At 34.5% G+C, this 13,055-nt stretch overlaps 2 protein-coding genes across 2 annotated transcripts in view; both read left to right on the forward strand.

The window, feature by feature from the left end:
• Positions 1–13,055, forward strand: part of gogo (thrombospondin-1 like protein golden goal) — a 73,348-nt gene that overhangs the window by 54,174 nt on the left and 6,119 nt on the right. Inside the window, exons 8-14 of the mRNA XM_089703226.1 lie at positions 2,547–2,732; positions 5,673–5,813; positions 6,228–6,366; positions 6,870–7,070; positions 7,567–7,726; positions 9,367–9,556; positions 10,091–10,261. Of these exons, the coding sequence (XP_089559352.1) occupies positions 2,547–2,732; positions 5,673–5,813; positions 6,228–6,366; positions 6,870–7,070; positions 7,567–7,726; positions 9,367–9,556; positions 10,091–10,261 (1,188 nt within the window). The remainder of the gene's footprint in view (positions 1–2,546; positions 2,733–5,672; positions 5,814–6,227; positions 6,367–6,869; positions 7,071–7,566; positions 7,727–9,366; positions 9,557–10,090; positions 10,262–13,055) is intronic.
• LOC149483065 (cilia- and flagella-associated protein 157) lies at positions 262–2,127 on the forward strand. Its single transcript, XM_089703576.1, has one exon. The coding sequence runs from the start codon at positions 262–264 to the stop codon at positions 2,125–2,127; it is 1,866 nt and encodes a 621-aa protein (XP_089559702.1).

Raw genomic sequence — 13,055 nt, forward strand, 5'->3', positions numbered from 1 at the left:
TTCGTTTATAACATTTTAAGGGCCAGAACGATTGAATAACCTATTCATTGGTAAGGTATTGTTGTTCTAGCACAATAAGGTCAACTCACAACTTATAAATTATACAGTAAAAACTCTTTTGATGCATAATTATTATCGCCATAGAAACCGACCTTTACGTGTTGCCTAGCAACACAGTGTTTGTTCAATATATATGTCATGTCAACATTCGCGCATTCTTGTATTTGGATTTTTTATTTTAGTTAAATATTATACACAAATATGGCTCCAAAAAAGGATAAAGGTAAAGAGGGCAAAGAAGAGGGAGGCCATAAAGGGGGAGCAGGATTCACCGAAGTAGAAAGAACATTTTTAGAACTTCAAGTTACCGACTGCAATCGTAAAATAGCAAGACTTCGCGCCGCAGTTGATGAATATGAACAACGCAACGAAGAACTTCAAAAAGCTTACGATAAATTGGATGAAGATAGAGCTGATATTATCGCCTACTTAAAGAAAACTCTCAACTTGAAGAATGAAGAAAATAATGAACTCAAAGAAAAAGTTAAGGGATTAGAGGAAACGAGAGAAATTGAAACAGCACAATTCAAAGAAACTGTTAACGAACTTGAAAGAAATTTTACAATAATGAAAGATCAGTTGACGTCAGAAAATAAACTTCTCGCGGGCAAATTAAATACGTTAGAAGAATTCCGGGCAATACGAGACGACTTGATGAGGAAGTTTGACAACCAAGAACAAGCTTTTAAAGATCAAGAAATGAAGTATAAAAGGATTATTTATGATGCTGAAAAAAAGTTTGTCATAGGCAAAGATAAGCTGAAAAAAGAAATGGAAGCCAGACTTTTACAACTTGCACAAGATTTCCAAGATGCCACTGAGCTAAGAATAGCTGCTTCTACTCATAGGGTCATCCGAGAAAATATTGCTATAAATAATGAATTGGATAACATTCTATCAACACAAGCAAAATTAGCTGAACAGAATGAGAAATACAAAGAAAGTGAAAGAGCGGCTCGTGTGGCAAAAGAACTTGCTGAAGAAGAAAGAGATAAAGCTATCAATAAAAACGTTATTCAAGTCAAAGTAATCGATCAATTAACGTCCGCCTTTCAAGATATTCGAAAAGAAAAAGCACTTTTTGAAAAGAAAAATTATGATTTCGAAATACTTGAGGCAAAAGTACAAAAACTATCAAAAGATAATGAAAATTTATCATTACAAGTACGAATTTTAGAACAAAACCTACATGCTAGAATGAGTGATCAAAATAAAGCTACAGTGGAAGCTTCGAAAGTATTTAAAGAGTGTGCAAAGTTAAAGAAAATATTAAGAGAAGCTGCAATAGCAGTTCAAGCTGCTCTAAAACTGGATGATTGGGCGACAAAAGATCCGTCAAGAGAAATAATGGATAGGCAACTTCTACTTGCACGTTTACTGGAAATTATATCACAATATCAAGAAATGCAACGAGCAGAATCTATGGACACGTTGGCTTCATTTGGACGCGTGTACGAAGAAGGTGATCTTGGGTTTATGCCGAAACCAGTTCAAAAGAAAGCTGCAAAAACTATGGCAAAAGCTCCATCTAAAGAATCAGTTGGAGCTGAACAACGTTCATCAGAGACAGTTGTGGCTTCTTCAACATCTCTTGGAAGCATAAAGACCATTCCTAGCGTCAAACTAGTTCCGCCATCGACAGAACCACCACTAGTACCAAAAGATAGTTTACCGTCTTTCATGACTTCAACGCAGTCTTCTGTCAGCTCGAGCGAAGGTGAACTTGAAGAAATACCAGAAAGTGAAATGAGTATCGGTCAAAAACTGGAACACAGTAAATTGGAAATACAGAAGTCTATACTCAAAGATTTGCAGTACTCACAAGCGGCGATGATTTCGAAAGCAAGGCTTGATGCTGAAAGAAAATCTAAGTCGGTGATATTAGAAGTTCCTGAAGAAGCAGACGGTGAACATGTAGAAGGTGAAGGACCTGAGGAACATGATGGTCAAGAGCATGTTGAGGGGGAGGAAAGTGAAGGAGTAAAAGAGGAAGATACGGGGAAACAGGATGATGCAGGTGAAAAAGATGAGGATGCGCAACTGACAGAGGAACAGAAAGAAGATTAGACTAGTTCTTAATCATAGTTTGTAAACGTATATAAATTATTTTTTCTATGAGGTATTTGACATTAGAGAATTTTTTCACAAGTGTTTTGAATTGAAATAAAGTATTTATTTTAAGATATTTGTATTTTTTTACATTTACTATTGTGTTGTTATTTTTAAAGCAGCAGCTGTTTTTAAAAGCGAAAAAAGCGAATAAAAATCACGTCCAACTCTTTTTTACGTTTACATTACAATAGTAATATATAAACATTGTTATTATGTTTCACATTACGCAGAAACCGCTCACACACAATTTAATAAACCTCTTAAATATTCCTTCTTCTATGGACAATATTTTTACATTACCTTACAATCTTTACGTCAAATAAGTTTATAGTGCTAATGTCTGTCTATTCCTAAAATAAATTATTCATTACCAGGGCCAAGCAGTAGAATTAGCAGCATGCGAGTGTTCTGCCAGACCCTGGGCGGGAGACTCCTCAATGGTGGTAGCAGAAATCGGTGCGAGATGTCGCTGTGGTTGCGTCCTGCATCTAGCTCCCATCGCCAGACTACTTGCGGGGTCTGCTAGGGTCTGCCCCGCTAGATCGTTCTGGCTTTTGCAGGTAATTTTAACTACAAGTAGAAATAAAAAATACCTGCCCAAATTTGCACGGGACTTATTTTGTAAATTTTTAAACAGTTCTTAAATGTAAATTTAAGCAGAAACAAATTCAGCATACTAATTATTATTATTAAATTTGATCAGCCATTTTTGAACGAACAAAAGACATGCCGATCACATGACAGTCCGATTATTGAATAAATAATAGTTAGAAATGCTTATAATGTTCACTACTAAACCTAGTTTCACGAATATACTTTAATTGTAAGAGTAACTAAGATCATAACACATACAAACTAAAGGACGATTTTGATACGGTCTAAGCTAGCCCAAACTTGAGTGCCCTAAACAAGTTAGACTCGATGCAATAAGTGAGTTATGAGTGAGGATGGCAATTACGACTGAGTTGCCCAGAAATTTCGTCAGACCATTTAAGGCATCTCAATATCGTTATATTATGTACAAGGGAAACTATGCAGAGCTCTTTACGAAACAGTTACGAATAATTAATGTTTTCTTCGTATTACAGATAATATAATTGCTATACTAAGTAATATTTCATTAAATAGTATCCTCCTACCTACCTCCCTACAGAAAGAGTTTTAAATTCGATCAAAATTAGTTCAGATAGTTGCATTATTTAGGTAAAGTTTCAAATATTCTATATGATTGGTAAGAGTTATTTATGTGTTCATTTTATTATTTTACTCAAATATAAACAAACACAACTGTTACTGATAGTTCAAACACATGTTTATACATATACACAAATAGAAAATTTCAAATAAAAATAGCTGAAGAGATAGGCTGTTTTTTACAGAAACGTTCAATTATAAATTTATGCATTATGAATACTTAACAAAACCATAATAAACGTGGACGTAACGGTACAGTCACATTATACGCAAACATAATTTTACTTCCCTAAAAAACTATATCCAAGCACTATAATTCTTCAACTACTTAAATATTACGGAAACAAATAATTTTACGCAACTCCCAAATATAAATAAAACACACAGTTTCAATGAAAATGTATTTATTCTGCTTCGAAACACTATTGATAATATAAACATAAGTGAATGAATGAAGCGGCTTGTTTACAAACATTCGTATTGCAGTTTACTGAAAAAATAAATTTTCCGCATTTTATTTTAAAAAAAGGTTATTTCAGATACGTTTATTCTTATGACGAATATTTGCGTTTGGTAAAAAAAAATACAGATATATATATAAACTAGATTTCCGCCCGCGGCTTCGCCCGCGTTTTCAAAGGAAAACCCGCATAGTTCCCGTTCCCGTGGGATTTCCGGGATAAAACCTATCCTATGTGTTAATCCAAGTTACCCTCTATATGTGTGCTAAATTTCATTGTAATCGGTTCAGTAGTTTTTACGTGAAAGAGTAACAAACATCCATACATCCATACATCCAAACAAACTTTCGCCTTTATAATAGTATTAAGATTAAGATATGGAAGCTAAAATAATTGGCAATTAAGGTTTTTAAATGGATAGAAATGACGATGAACCTTACATACCTACTTTCGAAATAATATTATAATTTTAATTCGTATTTAGCAAAGTTGTAGCAAAGTACAAAGCATGTTTTGAATAGTTTGATTTTATTTCAATATCATTTCGTACTTAAAATTTATTATAATGTCTATTTTATCTCAAATAAACAAAACATTATTGCTAGCTTATTTACCAAAATTGATTCTCGACTCTCAACACTATTTAAAACTGTATCTCATTTCTATTTCGATGGAAGTTATATTGAATTTCAGTAAGCCATCAAAACTTGCTTCCATCGATAACTCTCGTACAGGCTCGTTTAGTTTACCGGGTATTCAATAATTTTCCAGGAAACTAGGAAATCATAAATTTTCAGCGCTTGACATCGTTTTAGACACTATAAATTTTGCTGGCAGTGAATAACCGAGTTTGTTTTAACTCGATAACTTTTGGATGCACTTTTTGATGATGTTTGATGTGCAGTGTAATTAATTAGCTGAAGCTGCACAAATTAAGTTAGAAGAACTTCACAACTGGATGTCTATAATATGATGTTTCACGTTGCTATAAATTTGAAAATGTAAACAAAGTAGCATCGTTGGAAAAAATTTAAAGAAAGAACAAATGCATTCTGCATTTGTTATTCTTAAAAGGATGTGTATACTTCTTATTATTTCTAAAGACACTACACTTACACTTACACTATCGCATTACAACAACAAAAACGTATTGTTCCAATAAAACTAACTAACAAATAAATATCATAAATCAATAGTGACAGGATATTATCACCAAAGTATTCTGAACCTAAAAAGACAAAGATAAAGAAACTACAGTAATCTGAGCCTAATAATCAACGCTTTTCGAACTTTAGCTCCATACAAATAAACAATTCCAATCTTAGTTCGACAGTTCGAAGTTCGCTGTTTGCGAACTGACAGGCTTGCAACGTGACTGTCCCTAACAAAATATTATTATCTAGCCTAGCCAACTGGCGACGCTACAACAATATTGACGGTATCGGTTTTACGAACTTATATTGAAGATATTTTGCTGGGATTACAGCTTATTTATTGTATGTCGCTGTGACAAGATTCTTGTTGAAGATTATACTATTCTATTCAATAGATAGAAATAGATTTGAGTTACATATACCTAATACTTTCAAAACGGAATATCGTTAAAACTAGATGTACCTACTTCGTTACCAATAAAAGCATTTCAAAAAGCATAATGTAAAATTAATTTTTCTATTAACTAACCTAAAGCAAGTAAAACAAAATTTTATTTGATACGAATGTACTTATATGCCAAAAAAATAACAATTTTGGCACCCTTGTAACACAAAGTCTCTGAGAATCTGAGGTAGTTCACTACACTAGACACTCTTTAGTTACCTTCTAATATGTATCTCTATTCTACAGGCTGAAGAAGGACTTATAGTGCGTGTACGTTTTGAAGCAGTGCGCTTGCCCTGTGCAGGGCAGTCCCTGCGGGCCCGTAATGGGGACTCTCTAGGATCCCCACTGCTAGCTTCTTGGGACGGACCTGATAGTGCTGCTGTGGTATGTATATAGTTAAATATTTCACTTGCTGAGATATATTTTGCGTGCTGTGTTTGCGAATTCTTCTGATGAAACTTGGTATAGTGCCATGTGCTGATACGTTTTCCTGGTGATTTTTATGTGAACTCTTCAATAATAAATTGTTACGATAGTAAACGTTAACCTGTGCCATGGCTTTGCCTTTGTAGAAACAAATAAAAACAAGAAATTCGGCAAGAACATGAAGCAGGTTGTGTAATATATTTGTTAAAGATTTTTTTAAATGTTATTATATTATTACCTATAATATAAGTATAGTTTTCGTTGTATAACATACAACGAAAACTATACTCATGAAATCAATTCTATGTTAAACATTGAAAATTAAGTAGTAAGTAGTACACGGTGGTGATAATACAATGTCTATTTACACAGTCAGAAGATGTAGAAACGACGACAGATAGCAGTGGTATGGTGGAGATAGCTGGAGGCAGGCATATCCTCATTGAGTTGCGGTCAGCTGACACCAGCGAGCGGTGTACGGGAGGCTTTCTGGCTCATGCTACACAAATAGGTAAGTATCAATTAGTATTTAACTTGATTTCAAAAATAAAAATGTCATGTTATACACACGTTGTTGAAGACTTTCTTAATTGGAATTACAAAAAAGCTTGATATTAATCTAGATAACATTATGTGATAAGAATAAATGTGTTAATGAATCTCTCTTGGGAGAAGTAGAAAACCATATCTTAGAAACCGTAGCTGTTAGTGTAGCGACAGTATATCTTTACTTACTGCTATACCTTACTAGCGCGGAGAAAATCACGACCACAAGCAACAATTATAGTTCTGTGGTTAGCTGTGAAAGCGTACATCTTGTAAATTTCGTATTTATAATATTTGGGTTACACGAAGTTGACATAAATCTTCATGAATTTGATATTTTTGGTTTAATGGCATTCAAATGATAATATTCTTTATTAATATAAATTTATAAAGAATAGAAAAAAATTTCGAGTCCCACCTCGTGATCGAATTTTTTCTATTCTTTATAAATTAAATCTTCATGTCCAGAGCCCATACGCAACGCGTCCGCAGCATGGGCAAGTGTAGCCACAGCAGCGTGGTGGCGCGGCGGCGGCGGCGCGCGGGCTGCGGCCGCTGCGCTCGCTGCGCTGGCCGCTGTGGCCGCAGTACTGCTGGCTATACACAGCGCGCACCGCACTAGGGCGTACCAGCGGGCTGCCGACAAGGAGTCGCTTACTGACAGTGATGGTACAAATGTTTAACCAAACTAACTAAATTAAAACTACCTATTTAAATATTTGGTGTGGCTTTCATTTATGTGATAAGGGATTTTATTATGGGTCTAATAAAGAGTAGGTAATTGTAGATTTTGTTTAATAAAATGAAAAAAAAATCATCATTTCAATCATTCGGGTAAATAATAAGGTTATAATGTTATATTCCTCTGTCACTCCAAAATCCTGTGATACGAGAGAAACATTTATTTCGATGTTGTCGTTTGTTTGTTTTATTATTGTTTTGTCTACGTTTATTTTAATTGTCACAACAATCGTAATAATGTCTCTAGGCCTTAGCATATCGATTATTATTATCGGCGACAGTAATCACCTAAAACCAAGTACTTGCACAAATGCAATTGGCTTGACACCAAGGGCATCGCCAGCTCTTTAGATTGATACACTATCTATTCTGTATTATTCTCTATAATGTAGAATATCTTCGTCATCTCCTAATCTCTCTACAGCATGTTCAGCATCACTAGAGCTAGGAGCGACCTCAGGATCCCGCAGTACGTTGCTCAGTGAAGTGGTGGGGGGAGTGTCTCTGCGGCGCCTACTGCCAGCTAGAACAAGACACACGAGGTTAAGGGACGCGGATAGAGGCTCGGAGATTGTGGATCAGAGGTTGGTAAATACTAATTTAGAAGTTAGTTTAACTGTTATGTCTACGTAAATAATACTAATGTAGAGGTTGTTTCATACGTTATAATATGTATACAGACATGTTGGAATATGTTTAATGTAATGAAGAGATGTTGTTTGGAAGTGTTTCCGTTGCTTTTAACCATGACCACTTGTAGTCTTTAGATATTCTTAAGCTACAAGGAATTATAAAGAATATAATAATCGATCAAAACAATAAAAGAAATAAATGTTTTTAAATGATATACTTACTTGTATACAAGTTACCTTGTTTATATTCTGGTTCTTCCTAAAAAAATCTGCTAATAAACTTATTATCTATACTCGTTTGTGGTTTATAAAAATAATCGTAAAGCAAAATTTTACCGAAGAATAACGTGTTGGTACCAATATTTCATCATTAATAACAACGTCGGCACTCGGCATGCAAACAAAATTCAGTTTCAACTTTGACCTTCCATAAACTTTAGAATAAAATAATTCTACAATGAAATCTTCTTCACGCTCAGTTTTTTTACAAAAATAAAATTAAAACTTCTTGCGATCATTTGCAGATACTTTAACTTAAATTGTTTTTGATAAAAACGAAGTTACAGAGACAAGTTCAGACAACTGTGATATAAAATTCAGCCGTGCTTACAAACTTGGCTGCTACCGCTTCTTTATGATGGGCATGGTTCCAATTTTGATACGTTGACTGAAATTTCATATTTTATAAAGTCTGCGGTTATAGTTTATTGAATTATAATAATATTTTGTAACTACGAGAGAAATTTTCCGACAGCACCTACTCAAATGCTTTGTATCTAAATTGTTTAATATGACTAATTCAAAACTATTTTGAAAGCAGTGAAATTGAAGCAAATTTTGATAAAAAATCAAATGCTTTATAGAAAATCGGAATATCTCAAATAAAACAGTTTTCTAATTGTTATTTTTGTTTCAACTTTTTTTATTCTCAAAGACCTGTTTAGAAAGAAATTAAATACCCACACAATGCTTAATTATTGACCGTTTAATACCTGTACAAAAACATTTCTACTCTCAATAAGGCACAGCAATAAGGCATTTGTTTTCCATCCATTCAAAACGTGTGATCAAGTACAACACTAATTATGACCGAAATACGTCTAGGGCTTCAGGGTGTAATTAGAGCCCTATAGACTCATTGTTTGTACACGTTCAAGCCATTGAATGTAACACACAATTAATGGAGCCTTGTTGGAGTACTTGAATTCGGGTTTGAAGGGTAATTGCTCATATTACTCACTGTCAATGAACTTTGAAATCAATTTTTGATCGAGCGCTGTTGATTCTGATTAAATGGAATTGTTTAGTAATGTATTGTTTTATTTTTTTTCGTATTTTGTGTTTGGTTTTGGAATTAATTTAAGGGTTGTTATGGATAAAATCCTTTTATCTAACTAGCTGGCAAAATTATGTATACGAGATATTGTTTTATTAGAACTAATTAAAATCTGTATGAACTGTGTTATTTTACGATTGTAATGTGCGTAATGATTCTAATCTTTATTCTGATTCAAACTGAAACAAATAAAATTTACTATTATTTAGACCTAAACCCTATAGCAAAAAAGGCTAATAATAATGACATTCCACAGGGATGAAGACGATATATCCGACGCGGAAGACGCAGCAAGTATCGCCAGCGCGTGTAGTGCGGGGAGCCACGCGTCACAGGCCACGGTGACGCCTGAGAACGTGTCATCTAGCAGTGCGCCCGTCACTAGTGGGGCTAAAGCGTCACCTTTGCGACGATCCCATACTGTGTCCACGCATGTTTCTGCTCAAGTATGTATAATATCGTCTAAAGTAGGTAATAATAAAGCATTTCAAAAAATCTTTATCTTTTTTAACAAAAATTTATCAGCTGGTATTAAATATAAGGATTTTGTTTAACCTAAATACGTTTTGTCGCTGAATAATTCAACTCTTGAGGGGGTAGGGAATCATGAAACAAAACAAACGAATACAACACAATCGTACTCAACTTGACGTCTATAATAAAGTCTAGCTTACCAAAATTCAATGGAAATATGTCTAATCTGTTTTATTTCAAACGCATTCTCGTTTGTAGAGACAAACAAAAAATATACGTAAAACAGCAAAACTCCTAATTCAGCAACGCACGAAGGGAGTAACGGAGCAGCATGGAAAAAAAACTTATTTTGACGGTGAAAGGAATGTCGTGTCTTCGGTCTTCCATCTCATTTTGTTCCTCATATATTTCATAATATAGCCTTATTATAAGATTTTTATTTGGCAAGATAAATAAATTATCACGATATATGATATTAAATAGAAATTAATTTTGTAATTAAATAGGTGACGTCACCACAACAAGCCTCTACGAGCGAAGCTATTACCGCAGAAATCAGCACAAGTGTGACCAGTGTGAGCGAGAGGGACAGCTGCAGCGAGAAGGACCGAGACAGTGTGTGGGACAAGGACAGAGAGAGTGTTGTGTCTTCTACTTCAGCTGCTACTCTTACTAACGTGAGTATGTGGAGAAGATGGCAATATTGATATAATTACCTACTTAAATATTTTTAAAAATCTATATGAGCGTGTTTACTTGTTTGTTTGTTTGATTGAACGCGTTAATCTAAAAAACGACTGGATTAATTTAAAACATTGTTTCACCGTTGGATATGTAAGTGATCTCTGAGTGCTTGCTGTAGGTACGGTACGCCCCGGCTTTACCCGTGGTCCATATTACATAATATAATATTATGGTCCACGGGTAAAGCCGGGGCGTGAGGGGGGAGCTAGTGTTATTGTAATTTAAATACTTTTTACCATTTTAAAAGTGTTCAGACTTATTTCGTGTAGGTAATTAAACACTGTTAGAGTTTATTTTCTATTTAATTTTCTCTGTTTTAATTTTATATTACTGTTTCTAGAGAAAATTAACTGAACATCTTTCGACCGTGTTTTTATTTACAATTTATTTCTTTAATATTTCAAAAGCTACACAGAAACTTAGAAATTACAAGATATTAAGACGTAAGAAATTATTTTGTTTCAAAGAATAAGCTAAACATTTTATGATTTTTTTTATCTATACAATGTCTTTAAGAAGAGTGTAAGTATATTTGTTTAGTCATGTTCTGTTTCTTGTTTTTGGCAAAATACTCAATATAATAATAATTATAAATTACATTAAAAAAAGACGTGTGGCACTCGGGGACTGCCGCGGTAAAGCTATTGCATGCTATGCCTTCAAGCCACACCTCGTAGCCCGTCGGAGTGGGGAGCGTGAGGATTTTTCGTTACGGAATTTCTCGATTCGGTCCCCGCGCTCAAGGTCCGCGAGAGAAGCTATGCAATAGCTTAAAAATATGTTACTTGATTTCGCTTCCACAAGGATTCTAGGAAAAATCTCCTAAAAGAGCTCTTTAAAGTCCTAGTCCAGTCTCTATAAGGTTGACACTCAATGTTTATAATACCTCTATTCATTCACTATAAAGTTACCCTGGAACCTTATTCATGAACGACTTTTCATGCGGAAAGCTTTCCGATATCGATATTGCAAATTTCAGACCTCAATTGAAAGATTTAAAAGAACAAGAAGTTAAAAGAACGAAAAAGTTAAAAGAACAAGGATTATTATTCCTTTATCAGGGACAGCACAACACACCAACGTAATAAACAAATGAATACACAATTAACTATTTACAACAACATCAACAACGAACTAACCAACATAGTAACATGGTGTGATCAATTTGGCCTAAAAATCAATCCGTCGAAAAGCCAGGCCATCGTTATCGGTAGTCCTTACCAAATATCGGAGGTTGATTGGGGTATACTGCCTTCTGTACAGATTCGGGGAGAAATCATACCTTATAGCGAGCACGTCAAAAATTTAGGTGTCTACCTGGATCAGACACTATCTTGGTCGCATCACATTCAGGAACTGAGTCGGAAATTTTATGCTGCTTCCAGTTCATTGCGGCGTCTTCGTAATTTCTTACCCATATCGACCAAAGTTATGCTAGCACAGTCCCTTCTCCTTCCTATTATTGACTACGCTGATGCTTGCTTTCCTGATTTATCAGTCGAGCAGATAGAAAAACTTGAGCGCCTCCAGAACTATGGTATCCGGTTTGTATTTGGTCTTCGCAAATACGACCATGTCTCTTCCTTCCGCAAGAAGCTCAAGTGGCTCCCAGTCCGCTTTCGCCGGAATGTGCATTACTTGCAGTTACTTTATCGTGTCCTTTTTGACCCTAAGACTCCTTCATACCTTAAAAATAAATTTGACTTCCTACACTGTGAAAGCTACTCCCTTCGTTCAGTGGATAGGCTTGTCCTGTGCACACCTTTCCATCGCACGCGCTTTTATGGTGATTCTTTTATTATTACGGCCATTAATCTATGGAATTCCTTACCTATACCCATAAGGCAAGCTCAAACTCTATCTAAATTTAAGAGCCTCATACGTGACCACTTTTTAAATCTTGCGTTTGAATCGATATAGTATTTTGTATTTGTAGTATATTTTATAGTATATTATGTTTATATTTTTATGATGTATTTATATATTATTATATTTATTTTATTTATAGCATTATATTATTATATGTATTGTATATCTTTTGGTATGGTATATTTTATCTTATTTTAGTGTGTATATTATGACTGTATTTTTAGTAACATCTATTTATGTTTAACTTTTTACCTACCTCCGCTGTAGTAATATTGTTTTTCACACAATCTGTTGGTTGCCTGGAAGAGATTACTTGTTAGTAATAAGGCCGCCCTCTGTGTTGTTTGTACTAGTTTAAGTCCTATTGTACCCACTTTTGTTATGTTGGCAGCACAATAAAGTGTATAAAATAAAATAAATAAATATTTAAAAATGTAGGGCCGATTTTTCAATGCTTGGATAAAACTTATCCGCCCAATAAAGTATTACACGATAATATTAAAATGTCACGTAATCTGTCAAATACGGGCAATTAGAAAACGTTTTTAAAATGGTAGTTTTATACATTATTCGACGAATAAGTTTTATCCAAGCATTGAAAAATCGGCCCTTATTTATATAACATAACTACTAGCTGCGCTTCGCGGTTTTACCCGCGTGGCTCCGCTTCTGTTGGTCTTAACGTGACGATAGTATATTGTAGCATATAGCCTTCCTCGATAAATGGGCTATCTAACACCGAAATAATTTTTCAAATCGGACCAGTAGTTTCTGAGATTAGCGCGTTCAAACAAACAAACAAACTCTTCAGCTTTACCCATAATATTAGTACAATTACCTAAAAATTCCTCTTACCCA

The sequence above is a fragment of the Colias philodice genome, chromosome 14 (assembly GCF_061535455.1).
Source record: "Colias philodice isolate Cphi_HAF_F1 chromosome 14, ilColPhil1 Martin Lab GWU primary, whole genome shotgun sequence".
Lineage (NCBI taxonomy): Eukaryota > Metazoa > Arthropoda > Insecta > Lepidoptera > Pieridae > Colias > Colias philodice.

Excerpts from the sequence above, each read along its gene's own strand:
- LOC149483065 (XM_089703576.1), top strand. The coding sequence starts at position 262 with ATGGCTCCAAAAAAGGATAAAGGTAAAGAGGGCAAAGAAGAGGGAGGC.